At 57.5% G+C, this 20623-nt stretch overlaps 1 protein-coding gene across 1 annotated transcript in view; it reads left to right on the top strand.

The window, feature by feature from the left end:
- Positions 1-3995: 3995 nt before the first annotated feature.
- Positions 3996-20623, top strand: part of DOC2B (double C2 domain beta) — a 36848-nt gene continuing 20220 nt past the window's right edge. Inside the window, exons 1-4 of the mRNA XM_054535319.2 lie at positions 3996-4504; positions 12766-12845; positions 18205-18279; positions 20268-20377. Coding sequence (XP_054391294.1) covers positions 4132-4504; positions 12766-12845; positions 18205-18279; positions 20268-20377 — 638 coding nt within the window. The 5' untranslated portion in view covers positions 3996-4131. The remainder of the gene's footprint in view (positions 4505-12765; positions 12846-18204; positions 18280-20267; positions 20378-20623) is intronic.

Below are 20623 nucleotides of genomic sequence, written 5' to 3'. Positions count from 1 at the left end.
GAATCACTAAATATTGAGAGATGTCACTGATGGGCATATGTTACACATGTGAACAGCATAGAGGCAGCCCAGTAGGTTGAAAATCACTGTTAAACCATTAGCACCCTCTAACCCAGCAAGTCTCAACCTTCATTGTGCACCAGAATCATCAGGGGAACTTGTTAAGATGCTTCCTGAATATGCACACACATATTCTGAGTCAGTGGGTGTGAGGTGAGGGCCTGGAATCTGCATTATTGATAGACATCCTGGGCTGGGTGTGGCGACCCATGCTTGTAATCTCAGCATTTTGAGAGGCCAGGGCAGGAAAACCATTTAAAGCCAGGAGTTTGAGACTAGCCTGGGTAACATGGCGAGACCCCGTCTCTACAAAAACTTTAAAAATTAGCTGGGGATGGTGGTGCATGCGTGTGGTCCCAGATACTTGGGAGGCTGAGTTGGGAAGATCACTTGAGCCTCGGGAGGTCGAGATTCCAGTGAGCCATGATCGCACGACTGCACTCCAGCCTCAGTGACAAAGTAAATAGGCATGCTAGTGCTACAGATACCGGGACCATTTTTTAAAGAACCCACTTTATCTCATCTGACAGGAGCCTTTGAGAGGGTCTGTGGGGAGTTGGGAGAAAGCTCAGAAGCTTGTTGGGAAAAGCAGGAGGCAGAGAGGCAAGGGCACAGGGCTTCTGAGGGCTGTGACCAAGGGCAGACTCCATCCACTTAACTTTGCCAGAGGCTGGTCCAGCTGCCCAGCTGCCCACCTCAGCATGCGGAATGGAAGGCAACATGATTGATGAGGCTTTGGACATATCCAACTGTTTAGAGATGCCCACACATGCCAGCCAGCGCCCAGCCTTGGCAAGTGCATCCATTTCTCACCTGGTCCTGGCAGCAGACAGGGAGCAGCCAACCACATGTCACTGGTAGAGAAATCGAGGCAGGCACTGGGAGTGCAATGACAGTTTGCACCAGGAAGGTTTGCACCAGGACGATTTGCACCAGGAAGTTTTGCACTGGGACGGTTTGCACCAGGAAGGCAGGGGCAACAGAATCACAATTCCCTGAGAGCCAGTTGCACACTGGGCACTGTGCTAAGCACTGTATACCCATCCTCACCTTTAACTCACACAAGGTTGTTCTTATTCTCCCCCATTGCAGATGAGACCAAGGGCCTAAGTTAAGCAACTTGCCCAAAGTCCGGCACCCTTAGGAGGAGGCACACCTGACTTTTGACTCTATGTCTGCCTACTCTCTGACCTATGCTGTTTCTAGAACGTGGACACTTGCCCAGATAACACCACTTCTATCCACTTCTATCCCTTGGGGAGGCCCCACCCCATTTCAGCTGGGCTCAGAGCTGGGCAAATTCAGACCTAGAGTGGATTTCAACTCTGCCATCTGCCAAAGGGTAGACCCCAACATGCCATGTGTTTCTCCAGTGGGCATCCTTGGGTTCCCTGGCTCCATGCTTAGGAGGCTGGGCCCTCCACCTGACTTCTTCAAAACCCTCCCCAAGAGCCAGCTCCTGCAGAGCCAAGAGCCGTGAGCTGATCCTCCAAAAACCAGACCCACAGGACAAGAGGCCAGGAGGGAGCAGCCAGCTCTTGGTGAACACAGGCACAGGGCCTTGATGTTAAAAGGGCGCAGGCTCAGAGGTCAAGACGTCCAGGTCTCATCTCCAGTCTGCCTCTTGCTAGTCACTTGACCTCCTGCAGCCTCAGTTTTCCCATCTGTAAGATGATGACGACACCCCCTCTAGCTCCTTAGTAAAGGAATGATAAAATGACGGTTCAGCATCTGTATTTTAATGTCTGCATCATTATATAATCATTTTGTGATGCAGCCACCTCTGGCACAGAAAAAGTCACTCTGTGCCTATTTAAGGATTAATCCCCTTAAGCATTCCTGGAAATGAGAACCCCTCTGTGCCAGGCTGCCCTTCCAGGCTCTTCTGTCCTTCCCTTGGCCTTTGGCTCTTGGAAGGCTGAATATTTCTCCCACCAGGACCTGAGACTATCTTTAGGGAACCCCGGCCGGTTCATTCCCACTGTACCCCCTGACGCTCTTGGCCTCCTCCCCTCCTCCTCTTCCTCCTCCTTTTTTTCCCTCCTTCTCCTCCTCCTCAGTTTGGGCTTCCCCTGTCCAAGAAGCCTCAGGATGAGCTTTGGGAACAAGGTTTTACCTGTGTTTCCAACTCTGCTCTGAGCCCCTGAGCTCTGTAGTGGAGGGGAGGAAAGGCAGAAGGGAGGGAAAGTGCAAGCATCGAAAAGCCAGGACACTGGGCTCTCATTGCAGCTCTGCCGCCAGCCAGCAGTCTCCCTGGGCACATCCTTGTGCCTGAGCGCTAATTTTCTCCCCTGTGAAATGGGAACAGCAGGCCCTGCCTACATTCTGGGGTGGTTTAAGGAATCAATGAGATGACAGCTGTGAATGTTCCTGGCGCAGTACAACATATGCCATGTGTTTCTCCAGTGTTTTCAAAGGCCGGTAGTGCCCGCCACCACCCAGTTCAGAACTCACCACAAAACATGAATTTCTCATCACTTCTCACCATGAGTCTTGTCTTTCTAAAGGAAGGGAGAAGGGAAAGCCAGCTGAGCACCTCTTACCTGTCGTTCTGTGCTGGATGGGGCCTTGCTACAATGCTGTGCGGTTGGAAATAGCCTCACTTCATAGATGAGGAAACTGAGGCTGAAAGAGGTCAAATAGCCTGCCAGAACTGTGCAGCTGGAAGCCATAGGGCAAGGCTTTGCCTCTCTTTCCTCTGCTCCCCATCACTCTGCAGGGGTTATGGTGGGGGAACAAGAGAGGCTTGGAGCCCCTCATTCAGACTCACCAAAGGCACCCAGCTAAGAAGCTAAGTGTCTTACACGTCAGTGGAAACCAGAGGGTAAACAGGATTCCATCCGTGCCCAGGGCTTTCCGGGAACACACCTGTCCAAGCAGCAGCAGTTCCCAACAGAGCTCTGGTCCCGGAAAGCCGGACAGCCAGGGCTGGGCCCTCTGGGATTTGTTTAGTGATCTGACCATGTGTGAGGCCTAGAGTAGGAGTGGGGGTGGGGGGAGGGTGCCGCCCAGCCTCATGGCATCACTCATCGCCCAGGCCCTGCCCTCACCCGCTCCTGACCAGGCCCTGTGCAGGTTCTCAGCCACCCTGCCCCGGTGGGTCCTTCAGACTACTCACTGACCAAGTGAGGGACTGACTCGAGGTTAGAGTGCTGTGTTTTATGTGACCTGAGAACATGTGTGCACAGACTGTGCCCCGGTGTCCTTGTACAGTTGAGCGTGTACATGTCCTGCCCGTGTGTAGGCAGCCTGTCCCTACACGCTAGGAGTGTGACTCCATGTCCTGCTAGATGGGGGAGGAGAGAAGGAGTTGTGCCCAGGGTCCCCTGATCACTTCTATGGGCGCATGTTTGTGCGTCTTGTTAGGGCTGCTTGGGGGTATGGAAGCCTGTGCCCTGGGTGCCCTTGATCACCTCTGTGTGTGCTCCATTAGGTGTGCACGCCTGTGCATTGGGGGTGTACCGTGTCACAGCATCCTAAACCAACCCTGTATGTGCGCATGCAGACGTTTGCGTGTGTGTCCTACGGTACGAGCGAGCGGATGCTTCCACCACGTGTCTCTGCACACGCAGGTGTGCACTTGCACACCTGCGTGTGTCCCGAGAGAGCGAGCAGAGCCCAGCGTGGGCTGGCACGCGCGGGAACGTGTGGGTGCGCGTCCTGCGGGTCCCCACCGCGGCCGTGCCTGAGCGGAAGGCGCCCGGCGGCCCCGCCTGGCCGCGAGTGTGCGCGCGCGGGGTCCCGGGCCGGCGCGCACGCCGGTGTGAGTGCGAGTGCGAGTGAGTGTGGCGCCGCGCGGCTCCCTCCGCTCCGCGCCGCCCGCGCAGCCCGCACACTCGCCCTGCTTGGTTGCTGCCGGGTGACGCGGCTGGGCCCGCCCCCTGCCTGCCGGCCTCTGGCACTCACTCGCGCCGTCCGCAGCGGAGCGGGCAGCAGCCAAGTCGGGGCCGTCCAGGGGCGCGGCCCGCGATGCCCGCAGCCCCCGCCGCGCCCCGCCGGGCCTGCTGAGCCGCCCCCGGGCCGGGGTCGCGCCGGGCCGGGCCGCGCCCGGGGCGGGGCGGCGCTGCCTGCATGACCCTCCGGCGGCGCGGGGAGAAGGCGACCATCAGCATCCAGGAGCATATGGCCATCGACGTGTGCCCCGGCCCCATCCGTCCCATCAAGCAGATCTCCGACTACTTCCCCCGCTTCCCGCGGGGCCTGCCCCCGGACTCCGGGCCCCGCGCCGCTGCACCCCCGGACGCCCCCGCGCGCCCGGCTGTGGCCGGTGCCGGCCGCCGCAGCCCCTCCGACGGCGCCCGCGAGGACGACGAGGATGTGGACCAGCTCTTCGGAGCCTACGGCTCCAGCCCGGGCCCCAGCCCGGGTCCCAGCCCCGCGCGGCCGCCAGCCAAGCCGCCGGAGGACGAGCCGGACGCCGACGGCTACGAGTCGGACGATTGCAGTAAGTTTCCAACTCGCCGACTTCGCGCCCCCTCCCCTGGCTCGGGCTCGGCCCCCCCACGGCCTCGCGGGCTCCCTCGGCCGGTCCCCCTCGCGCGGCCGCGCTCTCCCTCGGTTCACAACCCCGCCGCGGGGTTGCGGGCCCCTCGCGCACTCGGTGCGCTCTCCGCGCCCTGCCCACCGGCCTCCAGCCCTCCCCCGACCCAGACCGGAGAGGAGGGAAGTTTGGGGGCACCCCCTGGGGGTGTCCCATTTCCGGGGCCGGGTTCCCCGGAGCCGGCGCCGCGCCCCCTCCCTGCCAGCCCGCCCTCCCGGAGCTCCGGCGCGGGCGGCTGCTTTTGTTCCCGGGAAGGGCGGAGCTGCGTCCCGGGGAGACACCAGTTGCTGCCGGCCGCGCGGTCGCTCCGCGCTTGCCAGCCGCTCCGGGAGGGCCTCGCGGCCGAGGGTCGGGCCTGGGGCGAGCTGGGGAGGGGCCCGAGGCTGGGAGCGGCCCGGCCTCCCGCGTGGGCCCGGCGGCCCGCAGAGCGCAGCTGCTTTGCTGGCGCGCGGGCCGAGGACCAGGAGGACCGCGGGGCCGCTTGTCCTTTGGAAAAACCTTGGCGGTTCCTCCTCCGGTGTCCATGGACCCCGCCGCAGCCCTCGCCAGGGCCGCGCACCTTCGCCCACCTGTTACGCCTGTGGCCCCCAGACAGAGAGGGCCCCCCAGCCCGCTCCCCCTCCTCCCGGACTGAGCCCTGAGCCCCTGGGAGCAGGCAAGCGCCGGAGTCCCGGGACCGAGGCCCGGCCGGTGGGCGCTCCTGGCGCCTTTGCCCGTCCCCGAGGGTGCCTGTCCGGCCCGAGCCGGGACTCGCTGGGAAACCGAGGCCAGAAGAGGTCGCAGTCCAGTGAGGAATCGGTTTGCGCGGGGTGGGGATGGGATGTGAGAACCCCCTCCTAGCCCAGCTGTGGCTCCAGACTCGTCACTGAGACCTGGAAAACCAGCGTCAAACCCCAGCCCTTCCCGGGATGTGGCCCTTGCCGGGCTGGGGCTGCCCCTCCCCTGCGCAGCAGGGATGTCTGCGCCTGGCTTGGGCACTCACCGGGGCCTGTGGGCTGCGGGCCTGGAGTTTCCCAAGCATCAGATGTGCCACCAGAAGCTGAAGGTAGGGAATACCAGTGCCCCCCTGGGCACAGACCCCCCCCATCGCCCCACATGGGGAGGCCCATCAGCAGTGGCCGGTTAGAGCAGGGCCCCTGTAGGGGAAACTGCCTGCTATGCACTTTCTCGAGGCCTGGACAACGGCCCTCGGGCCAGCGGCTGGCATATGAAGGCCCTGCCCTGGGGCGTGGGGGCTGGGGAGCAGTCTTGTCCCTCCACTTTCCTGCCAGCTTGGGGGAAATTGGGTCGGAAGAATTTTTTGCCCTCAGGGTTGTGCCCTGGATCCATCCCTCTCCCCTCTGCTCCTGGCACCCTGTGCGAAGCTCACCCCGGACTTGCTGATCCCCTGGGTAGTCCCTGAGTGGGACCCAAGTCACTGCTTTGGCTGCCCTGAATCCAAAGCCTCCCCCAGAAGAACGGATGGGAAAGTTGTTCCCATTTCCGGCATCTCTGCTGCTGCACTAAGGAAGTAAGAGGGGAGGGCAGAGCTTCAGGCCACCCTCCTGGTGCCACAGAGGCCCCTCTGGATGGCGAATGGCCAAGAGGCTTTTTGTTTTGTTGTTGTTGTTGTTGTCTCTGAACCCACAAAGCAAGGAGGGGACCAGGAAGTTAGAAACTCAGGCCAGCCAGCCCCATCTCCAATCCATCAGCTCAGCAGCCGTTCACGGAGCATGTCCTGGCAGCAGGGCTGGGTCCCTGGCCTGAGATACATGCCGTACAGGGGCCAGACTCACATGGGGTCAGCAGTGCAGGGCAGAGCTGGATGCAGCTTTACCAGCTTTAATTGTGGGCTGGCCACACCCATATTACCAGGACACGCCAAAGAAATTCTGAAAATGGGCTCAGAGGAGCTAACGAGGACGGTGTGCCACTGAGCTAGGGCCAGCTTGGGCCCCTGTCGCCCCCTTCGAGGGGGGCCCCACCCTAGGCTTGGATCCTATGGGAGGCTGACAAACATCCTAGGCACAGGAGCCCAGAAATCTTGGCTCTTGTCCATGGTGGGGGAACAGGTTCTGGGGTGGGACTGCCTTCCACCCAGTACCCCAGGCCGTGCCCCCCTCTGGGCTGTGACAACCAGATCCCTAGAATAAGCCTAAATGATTCAAGCCAGATGGTTCATTATGGCTTTAGCCAGGGTTATGCTATTTGCTGCCCTAATTATTGGATTATCTCTGTTCTGACAAAAAGAAATGAGGGCGGTTGCTCTGTTGTCCAAGGCAGAGAGTGAAGTGCTGTTTATTTACTCAGCCTTTTCTCCTGGCTCTTTAAAGCCCTTCCTTTATTAAGTCATGTCAAAGCACAAGCACACAACTCGCATGTTCCCAGCAGATCTCGCAGAGGGGCAATGACAGGGAGGAAAGGCAGTGAATGTCCCAATGAGGAGCGGGACCCAGTGTCGGCCCTGCCAGTTCTCCTAGGGTGGCCTCTGTGGCGTGCTGCTCTCCAGGTGGGCTGTGGGCCACACACCCCACACACTGCCCCTACCTGAGATGCTCTCCTGCCCGGCCCCCACCTGTGGAAGCCCAGTCCATTCTTCAAAGCTGTAATCACTAGAGTGCTGTGGGTTGCAAGTGACAGAAAACCAACTCAGAGTGGCTTAAACAATGAGGACAGCTGAGGTCTTGCTGCACCAGGTGCACCAATGCGGCAGCCCCTCAGCACTGTCAGGGGTGATGGTTCTGTCCATCTTTGCTCGTGGCTGTGTGCTTTTCCTTATAGAGCAAAATCAAGGCCCGTTTCCTATTCCTAAGGGTGTCTAGGTGAGGAAGGTTCAGGTGCAAACCAAGGTCAGAATGACGCTGTCAGTCTCCATTAGCCAAGCAGGACCCTCAGGTCCAAGGTGGCTGCAGCAGGTCCAGGCATCACATGTAACAATCACAAGTAATCGGTCCTTGACTGGGTAAGGACCGACTCCTTTTCTCGTGTCTCAGTTTAAGAGCGAGGAAACCTCTCCCAGAAGTCCCCAGGAGACCTGTCCTTTTGTCTTGTTGGCCAGAATTGCATCACATGCCCGTGTTAAACCTGCCCCGTGTGGTTCACCCGGGACCAGTCCACCACAAAGGTTCTCCTTGTCAGGGGCATATTCCAGCCCCCACTGGCTGTGGTGCCCCTTCCTTTGACCCCAGAACCTCTTTGGCCCCAGTCATGTTCTACCTGGACCTGTGATATTTGTAATGCACTCAACGTTACAGCACCAACTATGTGGCAGGCTCTGTGTTAGGCACAGAGATACAAGAATGCTGACAGGCAACCTCTGACCTGAGGGTCTTCATCAAAACCAAGACAAACAGGTGACCCCACAGCGAGGGACAGGGAGGCAAGAACCCAGATGGAAAGCTCTGGCTGGCGGAGGTCACTCACAGAGAGGTCACTCACAGAGAGGGCTCAGCTCTAAGACTGGGAGGAGGGAGGAGGTGGGTTGGCAGAGGGGAAAGAGGAAAGGGAGGTGCTCCTGGCAGTGGGACAGCTGCATACACAGGTCCTGAAGTGTCAGAAACTCAGCCCAGTGTAGGCAAAACAATAGAGTCAAGTGGCTCAAAGAAGGGGAAGAGACCTATGAGGAGGCCAAAGCGGTCATATCACAGAAGGTCTTGAATGCCACACCAAGAAGGTTGAACTGAGTCCGGGAGTTAATGGAGAACCTTTCAACAATTTAAAGCAGGTGAATGAAGATGTTTATAAAAATCTTAACACTCGTCTCTAAGCTCCTGGGAAGTAAGGATGATGGCTCATTTCTCTCCGTCCCCCCTGCAGTGCCGGCCTGGCTCAATGGCTCGGTTTCCCCAACTATAAAATGCTTTCATCACAAGCTTGATGATTTTCTATGGTCCTTGCCACAGTTGTTTTGTTTTTTTTTTTAAACTATTTGAGAGCCTGACATTTTTCTTCAAAAAAAAAAAAAAAAAAAAAAAAAAAACCAGGGCAGATTTCCTATTCCCAAGGGTGTCAGGAAAGTCCAGGCGCAAACCAAGGTTATGATGATGCTGTCAGGCCTCCATCAGCCAAGCAGGGGGTGTTCGGCCTTAGAGGAGCCAACAGGGGCTTGAGCTTGATTTTCTCTGAATTAGCCCCATTAAAGCTCTATAATTATCGACAAGCGGGTGACAACTCTCAAAGGCCCATTAGTGACCAACCCTCATTATATTTCCGAAGATGTAAACTTCAGTGGGGTCATGTGATTTGAGCGCTCCAAGGGCAGGGCGCTGTGGCTCACAGAGAAGCATCTTCTTCTGCCCTTAGGGCCCTCCTCACTCCCAGCACAAGCCCAAGGTGCTTTTCCAACTTGGAGGGGTCTCCAGGGCAGCGGCTGAGCCCCCACTCTCCTTCCCCTAGAGCAACTCTGCTCTTCTCTCTTTTTGTTTCTTTGTTGCATCCTCCTAAGATTTCGGCTAAGCAAAGTGGCCAAAAAAAAGCTTTTTGGACCAGAGCAGAGTGGCCCCTGTGTGCCTGTAATCCCAGCACTTTGGGAGGTGGAGGCGGGAGGATTGCTTGAGCCTGGGAGTTCAAGACCAGCCTGAGCAACGTAGTGAGACCCGCCCCCCCACCCCCGCCACACACACCAGTGTCTCTTTTTTTGTAAATATTTTTTTAAATTAGCCAGGCATGGTGGTGGGCGCCTGTAGTCCCAGCTACTTGGGAAGCTGAGGTGAGAGGATCGTTTGAGCCTGGGAGGCTGAACTGTGATCGCACCACTGTACTCCAGCCTGGGTAACAGAACAAGACCCTGTCTCCAAAAAAAAAAAAAAAAAAAACTTCTTGGAAGCCACTAGGCTTTAAGGGAGAAACTATCAGGATGGAAGTGAAGAGGCCTAGATTCTGTACCTGGGTCTGCTGGGCCACACTGAGCAGCTCACCTCCCCTCTCTGAGCCTCATTTCTCTAAAGGGAAATGAAGAGTTTGGGCCATGTGCTCCATAAGAGAGCTTCACCAGCCTCTCAAAATTGTGACCGAGCTTCTATTTATAAACTATCATTTCTTACAGACCTTCCAGTGGAGTTCAAAGAAATTCATCAGTCCCTTCCTGGTGACACACTGGGCGTGCTGTTCCTTCCCAGGAGGTGGTGACAGGTGTCAGTTTTCCCCCCAGGCAGTTGGAGCAGATCGCTGCCCTCCTTGGACAGGGGTTTCTGTAGAGCCAGTGCAGGAGCTCCTCCCCTCCAGGAGCTGGGTGTCCCACGGGGAGCAGGCAGCCGCTCTGTCTTCTGGCTGTCCTTCTCTGGGGTTGGTAAACGGGCAGAAATCAGAGTGTGCATTTTTACCCGTGGATGTCACACCAGATCCCAGCTCCTGGGAGCACCTGGAGGGCAAGTTGGTTTGAATGGACCAGCCATGTGTGTCTGCATCTGCTGTTTGTTGGTCTCACAGGTGTGGCCAAGGCATGGTCCCTGTGCTCAGGAGGCTAATTCGTTGGGGGAACAAACCCCAGGTAGGCCTGACCTGAACAGCAGATCCATTTACTATCACGTAAAGCCAATGGCTTTGGAGAATATTGTTACAAAAGCACAGATTGGTGCATCTTGGGGTGTGGCTGTGTTCATTGCTGCAGAAGCAGTGGGATATACCTCCCTTCCAGCAGCCTCACCTGCCTGGTGTGGAGATGGCAACTAGCATGCAGGCAGCTGAAGGCCAGCTACAGCTATTGCTGAGGCACACATACCCTGCTCAGGAGAACATGCCCCAGGCTTCACTCAAGACCTAGTATTTATTTATTTTTTTGGGACAGGATCTCACTCCGTCGCCCAGGTTGGATGCAGTGGCACAATCACACTCACTGTAGCCTCAACCTCCTGGGCTCAAGCGGTCCTCCCACCTCAGCTTCCTGAGTAGCTGGGACCACAGGCATGCGCCACCATGCCCGGCTGTTTTTGCATTTTTTGTAGAGATGGGTGTTGCCATGTTGGCCAGGCTGGTCTTGAACTCCTGGGCTCAAGTGATCCACCCGCCTCAGCCTCCCAAAGTGCTGGGATTATAGGCGTGAGCCACCACACCAGCCACTCAAGGCCTGTTGGCTCTTAGTTTGCACACAATTCCAACAAGTATCATCACCTGGTCTCATGGGAGAAACAATTACTGAATAGGCGAGAGCTGTCTGCACCACCACAGACAAGTAATCTAACAGGAGTTTCAGGCTGATGTCAAAGGAAGAGGCAGAAAAATGAAGAAAACCGAAAAGAGGGCCACCCGGGACCCTCTGGTGGAGGGGTTGCTTCATGTCCCCTTTTGCATCTGGACCATGACTGTGACATACGGAAGAGTCATCGTAACCATAGCAATGACTCAGGTTATTCAGAAAAGTTTAAGTGACCATTTGTATGTTCTGTTCCCAAAGGCAGGGAGGGAAATGAGCCCGTTTAGGATGGTTTCATTCCAGAATGGGTGTCATGGAAGCCAGTACTGTTAGCTAGAAAACCCACCACAGGGATCTGCTCCTTCTGTAATGGTCTGCTGGGCACCTCCTACACCCCAGGCACACTGTGCTGTGAGGTGGATACTATAGATAAGCTGGTCACACAGCAGGGAAGTGCACACTGGGATTTGAACCGAGGAGACTGATGTCAGAGGGCAGGTCTTGCACCCCACACTGCTGCCAAGACAGAGACATGTGCCTGATCCGTGTTAGAAGGGGATGGTCTAGACAAATGCCACTCCCATCACCAGCTCAGAATAAAGGACACTCCACACTCGTGACCTGTCATTAGCCAATTTCCCTGCAGATCCTAGAAACTTTGTTATGCCTGGGCCCAGCCCTCGCCCAGAGATCTGCAAACTTGTTCTGTAAAGGGCCGGATAGTAAATATTTTCAGCTGTGCAGGCCGTATGGTCCACTTCTGAAGTAGGAAAGCAGCCACAGACGAGATGGAAATGATGGGCCCGGTCAGGTGTGGCCATAATTGGATCTAGATCCATGTTGGGAGCCTAGCTCAGAGCCTGAAGAACAGGGTCTTTGAAGTTTGGCCTTCCTTTATCCCAGGATCACACCAGCCACTAAGCCCGCACGTGCTGGTTGGCCTGTGGTTGGAATCGTCACCTCCCCCAGCCCCTCTGTGCCATTGGCCAACTCCTACTCATCCCTCAAGGCTCAGGTGAAGCATCACCTCCTCCAGGAAGCCTTCCCTGATGGTCCCAATTCACATGGGCTCCCCATGGCTCCTGGCTCACCAGACTCTACTGCGGCAAATTATTTCCATTTGTTCCTCCCCTTAAGCTGTGCTTTCCTTGGGGTAGGGACTCTGCCTCACAGATGTCCATCCCCTAGAGTCTGGCATTTTGTAAACACTTGGTAAATAATGAAGGAATGTGACATCAGTTGACCAGCCCTGCAGCCTGGGAGCAGGCTCTGGGCTTCTGAAGCCATCTATGAATGTGCATCTTGCTGTCTGGGGACTGCCCCCAAGCTCTGCCCCCCACCATCACCTCCGCCTTCATGCTGGGAGCTGCTTCTGCATGGAAAGCCACAGCTGCTGTGAGTGATTGCCCCCGGGGAGGGAGGCAGCTGCACCCAATTATGGCTGCACCCTCCCCGCTGGCTTTTGGGAGTTACCACGGCCATTGAGAGACTTGGGGGCAGCAGTATGAGGACCCAGCTGGCTCCTCACAGCCTGCTCGGGGTCCCCAAGGGGCCAGAGAGACAGAGGAGCTGCAGTCCTGTGTGTTGGCTGGGGGACTGGTGAGCAAATCAGCTGATCTTCCTGGCCAGGGCCTGTCCCTCTCAAAGCCTCGTCTCCTCTGCCTTCTCATGTGATCCTTGTGACATTTCACAGGTGAGGGAAACTGAGGCATGGGGCCCAGACTGGCAGTTGCACCAGGAGGGCAGGAACTCCTTTGGCTGGGTGCCCAGCTCAGGTGGGCCGCACACTGGGCCAGACAGGGAACTGGAGTGACCCACCTGACCTCTCTGGGTCTCAGCTCCTCCTCTGGAAAGTGGGGAGAATATTGTGACTTCCCAGGGTTGGGTGGGACTGGAAGGATGGGTGCGGGTCTGGTATAGAGCAGGTGCTTGGTTGGCGGCAGCCGCCATGGAACGGTGGCACCTGCCCAGGCCAGGCTCATCCGGCCTCACAGGGGCAGGTGAAGCCTCTCCAAGATGCGGCCAGGGTGGGACCTGTGCCCTCCTCTGTCCGCAGCCGCCCTGGGCACGCTGGACTTCAGCCTGCTGTACGACCAGGAGAACAACGCCCTCCACTGCACCATCACCAAGGCCAAGGTAGGCCCCGCCAGCCTGCCCCCAAATTCCCTGCCCTAGGTCAGGGAGGCCAGACCACACCAGCCCCCAGGTTCCTGTCCAGACTTTTGGATGTCTGCGCTGTGTGGGGTGCGGGGCCAGGAAGGAATTCTTGTTTAAACCTTCTTGAATACCCAACCCCAAGAAACGCCCTGGACAGTCAGGCAGTGGGGGGAGCAAAGAAACAGATGAGAATGGGAAGATGAAGGCCTGGACTGAGGACCCCCGAGCCTGGGGAGGGGCTGCTGAGAGGGAAAGAGAGGGGCAGGGTGATGTCTGTCCTGCAAGCCAAGGGAGGGCGGGTTGGGTGCTGGTGTCTCCAGGCCTCCCAGACGCCCTGAGGAGTGGGGACGCCACTTTGCACCCTGAAAGCTGAGCCATTGGAGGGGGCCTATTCCACTCCAGGCAGGGCGTCCAGGGCCTGAGCCCAGAGGCCCTCTGAGCCTCACTACATGGGCTGGGGTTGTGGGTGCCTGTGGACCCCTCTGCAGCCTGGCCCGGCCCCTGGTGCTGCCCTCTGGCTCTGCTGCTTGAGCCAGCATGTGTCAGCTCCATGTTGTCAACTGTCCTGTTCCTTCCCCCTCACCCCATCGCTCCCTGTGGGAGGAAGGTGCCAAAATTGATGTTCTCTCGCAAGGTAAGGGCCTGCATGGCCAGTGGAGTCCCCCTAGTAGCGCCATCGAAGGGCCTGAGCCAGCCCAGCTCAGATCCAGCGGCTTCCCGCAGAGCTGCCTGGGCCCAGGCCCCACCCCCTCCTCCCAGCCTGGCAGCGAGGTCTGCCCTTGGCACCGTGCCCACCCAGCAGGACAGGCTACTGCATGCCACCCCAGGCTGCCCCCCAGCCCAGACTGGGCCACCACATGTGGACTGCCATGGGTGGGTGTGAGTGCCACCCACGCCAGCCTCAGGGCCCTGGTTGGGCACTGAGAGGCCTGCACGCTCCATCCCACCCCTGCCTTCCCCTCTAGAACCACCCATGCTATGACTCAGGGCATGTCCAGCCCGCCCCTAGGAGCAGAACTGAGCATTTGTCAAACCCCAGCTGTGCCACGGTACAGACCAAGCTAGACCCTTCCCCCTTTCCCTCTGTCCAACTTTGTAGCGGTGGTCCAGGCCTGGGGACTGGAGAGGTGCTGGCTGCCAGGCCAGTCTGGCCAAAGCCCACCCCTTCCTCTCTCCATGCCAGACACCAGGGCCTTCCCTTCCCAGCTCCAGGTGCGTGTGTGTGTGCACATACATAGCTGTATGTGTGTCTCTGTGTGTACATGTGTGGTACTGTGCGTGCACACATGTAAGTGTGTGTCCACTTTGGGCTGTATCCCTCAGGTATCAGAAGTGGGGGTGGGAGGCCCAGTTCCTTCTCTGTGTAAATCCAGTTCTGTAGGGAAGGGGTGGTGCAGGCTGGGGAAGAGCTGGGGCTCTGGGCTGGGGTGTGGGGAGGGGCCCAGGGTGGGCCAGCTGAAGCAGGGCTGGCCTCTGGAGGGCCAGGGTGGGGGCTGGACACCCCAGGGTGCACCCTTGCTTGTCCCCCCCTTATAAGGGTCAGTCTCAGTTTGCCCGTCTGTAAATAGGGTTGGTTGTCCCTGCCCTACATGGCTGTTGTGAGCATTAAATGAGTTAACACGTGGCCACTGGCACTGCCGGTTCTGGGAGACTTTTTTTTTTTTATTGTGGTAAAATACACAGATATAAATTTCCCATCTCAACCACTTTTTTTTACTCCTCCCCTCAGCGCTCAGCCATTTTTACCATACAGTTAAGTTGTGCTAAGTACCTTCTACCTTCACACTGCTGTGAAACCCATCTCCAGAGCCCTCTTCAGCTTGCAAAACTAAACTGGACCCATTAAACAACAGCTCCCCCTTCCTCCTCCCCTGGACCCTGGGGAGGCTGCCATTTGGCTTCCTACTCTATGGATCTGACTATTCTGGGGACCTCATGTAAGTGCAGTCCCCGGGATCTGTCCTTTTGAGCCTGCAGTCCCCGGGATCTGTCCTTTTGAGCCTGCGGTCCCCGGGATCTGTCCTTTTGAGCCTGCGGTCCCCGGGATCTGTCCTTTTGAGCCTGCGGTCCCCGGGATCTGTCCTTTTGAGCCTGCGGTCCCCGGGATCTGTCCTTTTGAGCCTGCGGTCCCCGGGATCTGTCCTTTTGAGCCTGCGGTCCCCGGGATCTGTCCTTTTGAGCCTGCGGTCCCCGGGATCTGTCCTTTTGAGCCTGCGGTCCCCGGGATCTGTCCTTTTGAGCCTGCGGTCCCCGGGATCTGTCCTTTTGAGCCTGCTGTCCCCGGGATCTGTCCTTTTGAGCCTGCGGTCCCCGGGATCTGTCCTTTTGAGCCTGCCGTCCCTGGGATCTGTCCTTTTGAGCCTGCGGTCCCCGGGATCTGTCCTTTTGAGCCTGCCGTCCCCGGGATCTGTCCTTTTGAGTCTGCCTTCTTTTACTCCGCAGAATGTCTTCAGGTTTCATCCCCATTGCAGCACGTGTCAAAACTTCCTTTTTCAGGCTGAATGATACTTCAGACTAGAAAGTTCTTCTTCTGAACACTTCGCCAGCAACGGCCTCTGAGAGACCCAGGGCAGGGCAGGGCTAGGGTTTTGGGGAGAGGCTCTCCTCTCAAAGCCAGACCCCCTATCTGTTCCCTCAGTGCCAGTACCAGCCAGGGCCTCCCCCGGGGCCGCCTCCGCCCATCCCCCCTGTTTTAGTCCATTTTCACGCTGCCGATAAAGACATACCTGAGACTGTGTAATTTATAAAGGAAAGAGGTTTATTGGACTTGCTGTTCCACGTGGCTGAGAAGGCCTCACAATTATGGTGGAAGGTGAAAGGCACTTCTCACATGTTTGGTGGCAAGAGAAAGAATGAGGGCCAAGGAAAACGGGTTTCCCCTTATCAGACCATCAGATCTCGTGAGAGACGTATTCACTACCACAAGAACAGTCTGGGAGAAACCTGCCCCTGTGGTTCAGCTATCTCCCACTGGGTCCTTCCCACAATCTGTATGAATTATGGGAGTACAACTCAAGATGAGATTTGGGTGGGGACACCGCCAAACCACATCACCTCCTGTGAGGCCCGCCCCTAAACCATGGGATCAGTTTATGTCTCTTGCCAACTCCCAAGCTGGGGAGGGTGTGCCCAAGGGCCCCACTAACAGCTCCCTGCCCCGGAAACGGCCTCCCGCCCTTCCCCTTCCGTGGACAGAGGTCAGGCTCCGTGGGAGGCCAGCCCCACAGAGGGTGGAGGCACTGGCGGAACCCCGGGTCAGGGCCAGGGAAGCTGCCTGTTTGGGCACGGAAGCTGGTAGCAGCACAGTGACACGGCCTCAGGCAGTGCCTGCTGGTCCTTTTGCTTTTGCCCAAATGTGTGGCTGCCCAGGGTGCTCAGGGACCTGCCGGGTGGAGGAGTAGAGAGGCTGCATCAGGGGCCTCATCACAGTCCCGGGGTCTGGAGGACAGAGCAGGCATCACTCCTGTCCCAGCATAACAGCGCCCCTCGACCCAGCCTAGCTCCCACGGGTGTCTCGGGGTACGGAGGTGGGACCACCAGAGCCACTGGAAAGACACGCCAGAACTTCTGGTGGCCCAAAGGTTTGTAAGTGAAATGCATCAAGAAACGTGGCCCAAATGGAAACATTTTAAGCTACAACAAAAAAATGTATAAGAACTGTAAGAATAAGACACAGCAGTCAGGCACCGCCTGGTCAGGCTGGGCCACCAGATTCCCAGAACTCTGCGCTTCAGGCACTTGGTGGGCAAGGCGCAAGGCCAGGGTGAGGGAGTTGGGTTTGGAAGAGCAGCCTTGTCACCTTGAGCACGTGTTGGGCCACTGAGCCAGGCCCTGTCCCAGAGGCAGCCCCACAGTGCAGGGCACAGCTCAGATGCACCCACCAGACCTCAACCACTTCTCCGGTGTCTCACGGGGGCCTGGCGTGCAAGGAAGGGAGTAAACCCTGCCTGCCAGGCCCTGTGTCCACACAGTCTCCCTCCCTCTCCCTCCAGCCCTAGGAAGGTGAGAGTATTACACCCCTGCCCTTTTTTTTTTTTTTTTAATTTGAGACAGGGTCTCACTCTGTCACCCCGGCTGGAGTGCAGTGGTGCGATCACGGTTCACCACAGCCTCCGTGTCCCAGGTTCAAGCGATCCTCCCACCTCAGCTTCCCTAGTTGCTGGAACCACAGGCACGTGCCACCCCACCCAGCTAATTTTTTAGTTTTTTGAAGAGACAGGGTCTTACCATGTTGCCCAGGCTGGTCTTGAATTCCTGGGCTCAAGCGCTGGGGTTACAGGCGTGAGCCATCGTGCCCGGGCAACCCCTTTAACAGACGATAAAGCTGAGGCTTAGTGTGCAAAGTAACTCATCCACTTCCCAGCTGGTGAACACAGGAGCTGAGCCTGGAACCCAAGCCAGCCAGGCCCCCAAACCTCTGCCCTTTGGCAATGGCAGGAAAGTAGGTGGTTGGAAGCCCCTGCCACATCCCCCAGAGCTCCGTCAAACCAAGGTGGGGTGGGCCTGGGAGGGAGCCCCAGCCTCCCCTTGGAGATGGGCCTGGTGTGAGCCGCCACGCTGCCTGCCCGACCCAGCTGGGTAGAAGCCTTGTGGTGCACCTTTGAATACTGTCCTGGGGTTGCCGGCTGCACCCCCACAGATGCCGCAGCTGCCTCCCTGCATCCCTGTGCACCATCCCAGAAGGAAACAAATGCAGTTTTCAGAGACAAGAGCCTGCTGAGGTCAGCAAAGCCCCTCTCTGTCCATGCTTCTGTGTGCCTCTGGCTGTGCACACGTGGCTGGGTTTTCTAAAAGAACCAGAGTGAGAGAGGGGTGCCATCTTGTGGAGGGACCCTCTGTGGCCAGTCTGCTTGTGTGATCTCTGCGGACTGACTGGGAGTTGTGGCAAATATGGCCAGAAATGGGGCCTAGTCTGGGACCGTGTCCCGGGGTTACAGGGATTTAGGGTCAGTGAGGGGCGTGGCCACTCAGGAGGCCATGCTTGGAAGATCGGGGAGGGGAGTCAGGGTTATGGAAGGGCCTGAGCAAAGCAGGATGGAGAGGGAGGCTCAGAGGAGGGGGAGCCACCTGGCTTCCAGGATGAGGAGAAGAGGAGAAAGTCTGTCCTGACGGAGGCCCCATGACAGCTGCCTTGGGCCAGGATGTTTTGGGGAGGGGAGATTGCACCGGCATTGAGCCATCCTCACTCCCTCCATCTGGAGGTGTGGGGCCTGGGGGCTTCTGTGAAAGGGCCATGAAGGGACCCAGCCAGGAGACCCAGGGGACAAGGGCACCTGCCGACCCTGTCAGTCCCACCTCCCCGATTTCCAGTTCACACCCTTTGCTGTTCTCTGCCCAGGGCCTGAAGCCGATGGACCACAATGGGCTGGCAGACCCCTACGTCAAGCTACACCTGCTGCCGGGAGCCAGTAAGGTGAGGGGTTTCACCCAGGCCTGCCCACCAGCTGCACCCACCCACCACCTCAGGCAATGCACTCTGGTCCTTTTGCTTTGGGGCCTGGACTGGGCTGGGGGCACCCAGGGAGGCCCACAGCTGCCACTCCCCTCAGAGCCCAAGCAAGCTGACGGGACCTCAGCCATTCAACTGCACACAGAGCACCCAGTCTGCCCCACACCCTGTTGCCTCCTGGGGACCTCACGAGTCAGCGTTACCTACCTGCTGATCTGGGAAAACCCCTGGAGAATTTCCAGGCCAGCATTTTATAAGAAGCATTCTCATCTGGAAGTTACTATTAAGTGCAAACAAAGGACTCTGTGGTTAAATAACATTGGGAAACATTGTTAAACAGGTTTCTGTACCATAGGACTTATCAGAGCATTTAATGTGTTGATGGGCTGTTCCTTGACTCTCTGTAAGGGGGATGAAGTGGGCAGAATCTGCCCCATATATTTGACCACAGGATGCTCATTCCTACGCCCGATGACCCAAGCGTCCAACCGCACATGTGCTCAGGGCACCAGCACAACAGGTGCATCTAGGAGAGGAGAGAGAAAAATTGCTGTTAAATAAAAGCATCAAGGTGACCTTGAGCCATGGAAAATCAGAACTTAATTAGACTTCCTTCTGTGCATCCTACACTTCAGTGCTGTTTTATTTTTAATTTCATGGGGCAGAGTCTGAGTTTACCTGGGGGCCTAAATGGGTAGGCCTGGGGCCCACAGCAGCCCAGGAGGACCACCCCAGAAGGGGCCCTTCCCCCTTCTCTAGGGAAGGCAGGGCTGTAGGAGAAAGGGCAGTGCCCCACCACCTACTCCTGGGGAAGAAATGGGCTCCCCACACCGGGCCTTGATGCCCTTATGCTGCAAGAGGGGTTCAGGGATGTGAGGGCCGAGGGCGAGTATGACCAGGGAAGTGTGCCCCACGCGGGAGCTCAGCGACCCTTCATTTGTGGGACTGGAGCCGGCAGTGCTTGGCTGCCGAGTTGTAGGAAGTCCCCAGGACTTTCCCTAGTGTTTTAGAAAAAGCAGCCTCCTTATAAACAAGCTCCCAAAAGCAATGGGAGAGAGGGATTCCTGTGCCCTTTCCACAGTGGGGAACCTGATGCTGCCACAGAGCTGGAATTGGAAGCCCAGGCTGTCTGACCTCCCAGCCTGTCTGACCTCCCAGCCTGGGCCGGGTGTGGCAGGCATCAGACCGATTCAGACAAGGAGCTCAGAATCGCTGGCACAGGAGGAGGGAGTGGCGGCAATATTCCAGCTCGGAGAGGCCACCCCCGAGGCAGGCCCGAGGACAGGACGGGTTCCAGGCAGAGGGGACAGTCCGCAAAGGCAGGGAATGCCCTGGGAAGGAGACTCCAGTTCCACACAGGCCTCCTGCAGAACCTACCCTGTGGCATCGGGCTGGAGGTGGGGTCCTCCTTGGATGAGCCTCCTATGGCTGCTGCAACAAATGACCACAAACTTCGTGGCTTAAAGCAGCACACTTACTCTCTGACTGCTCTGCAGGTTAGAAGTCCAACATGGTCTCTCTGGGCTAAAATCAAGGTGTCGGCAGGGCTGCGTTCCTTCTGGAGCCTGGGGAGCCCACGGTTTCCTAGCTCTTTCCAGCTTCTACAGGCCATCGGCCCTCCTGGGCTCGTGGCCCCTTCCTCCACCTTCACAGTGGGCCCCATTGCATCTCTCTGGCCCCCTTCCTTGGTGACATCCCTCACTCTCTTCTCTGCCCATTCTTCTGCTTTTAAGAACCCTGTGACTACATTGGGCCACCCAACAATCTAGGATAATCTCCCTATTCTAATGTCAGCTCGTTACCAACCCTAAGTCCACCTGCAGCCTCAGTCCGCTTGGCCATGTTGATAACACCTTCACAGGCTCCAAGATGAGCACGTGGCCATCTCTGGGGGCCATTGTTCTGTCTGACACACCCTTTGATGCTAATAAGATCATTTTTCTCTTCTCCAGGCAAATAAGCTCAGAACAAAAACTCTCCGTAACACTCTGAACCCCACATGGAACGAGACCCTCACTTACTATGGGATCACAGATGAAGACATGATCCGCAAGACCCTGCGGTGGGTGAGAGTCCCGGGCCGCCTGCTCCCTCCCCAACCCCCACTCCCACCCGGCTTGTCCTAATGAAGGCAGGACTGGCGGGTCCGATGGTCCCCTGTGGGTTCAACCTCATGCCAGCAACTCTAGCCTGGGGGCCTTGAAGAAAGGCAGAAAGGTCTGCCCATGCCAGTGGAGCCTGGTGGATGGAAAAGGGGCACCCTGGCCCCAGTCCCCTGAAGGTGCTTCCTGGGGCCTCTCAGGGTGCT

Source organism: Pongo abelii, chromosome 19 (genome assembly GCF_028885655.2).
Source record: "Pongo abelii isolate AG06213 chromosome 19, NHGRI_mPonAbe1-v2.0_pri, whole genome shotgun sequence".
Taxonomy (NCBI): domain Eukaryota; kingdom Metazoa; phylum Chordata; class Mammalia; order Primates; family Hominidae; genus Pongo; species Pongo abelii.
Note: the sequence above shows the minus strand (reverse complement) of the source record. Positions and strands in the feature narration are given on the sequence as shown.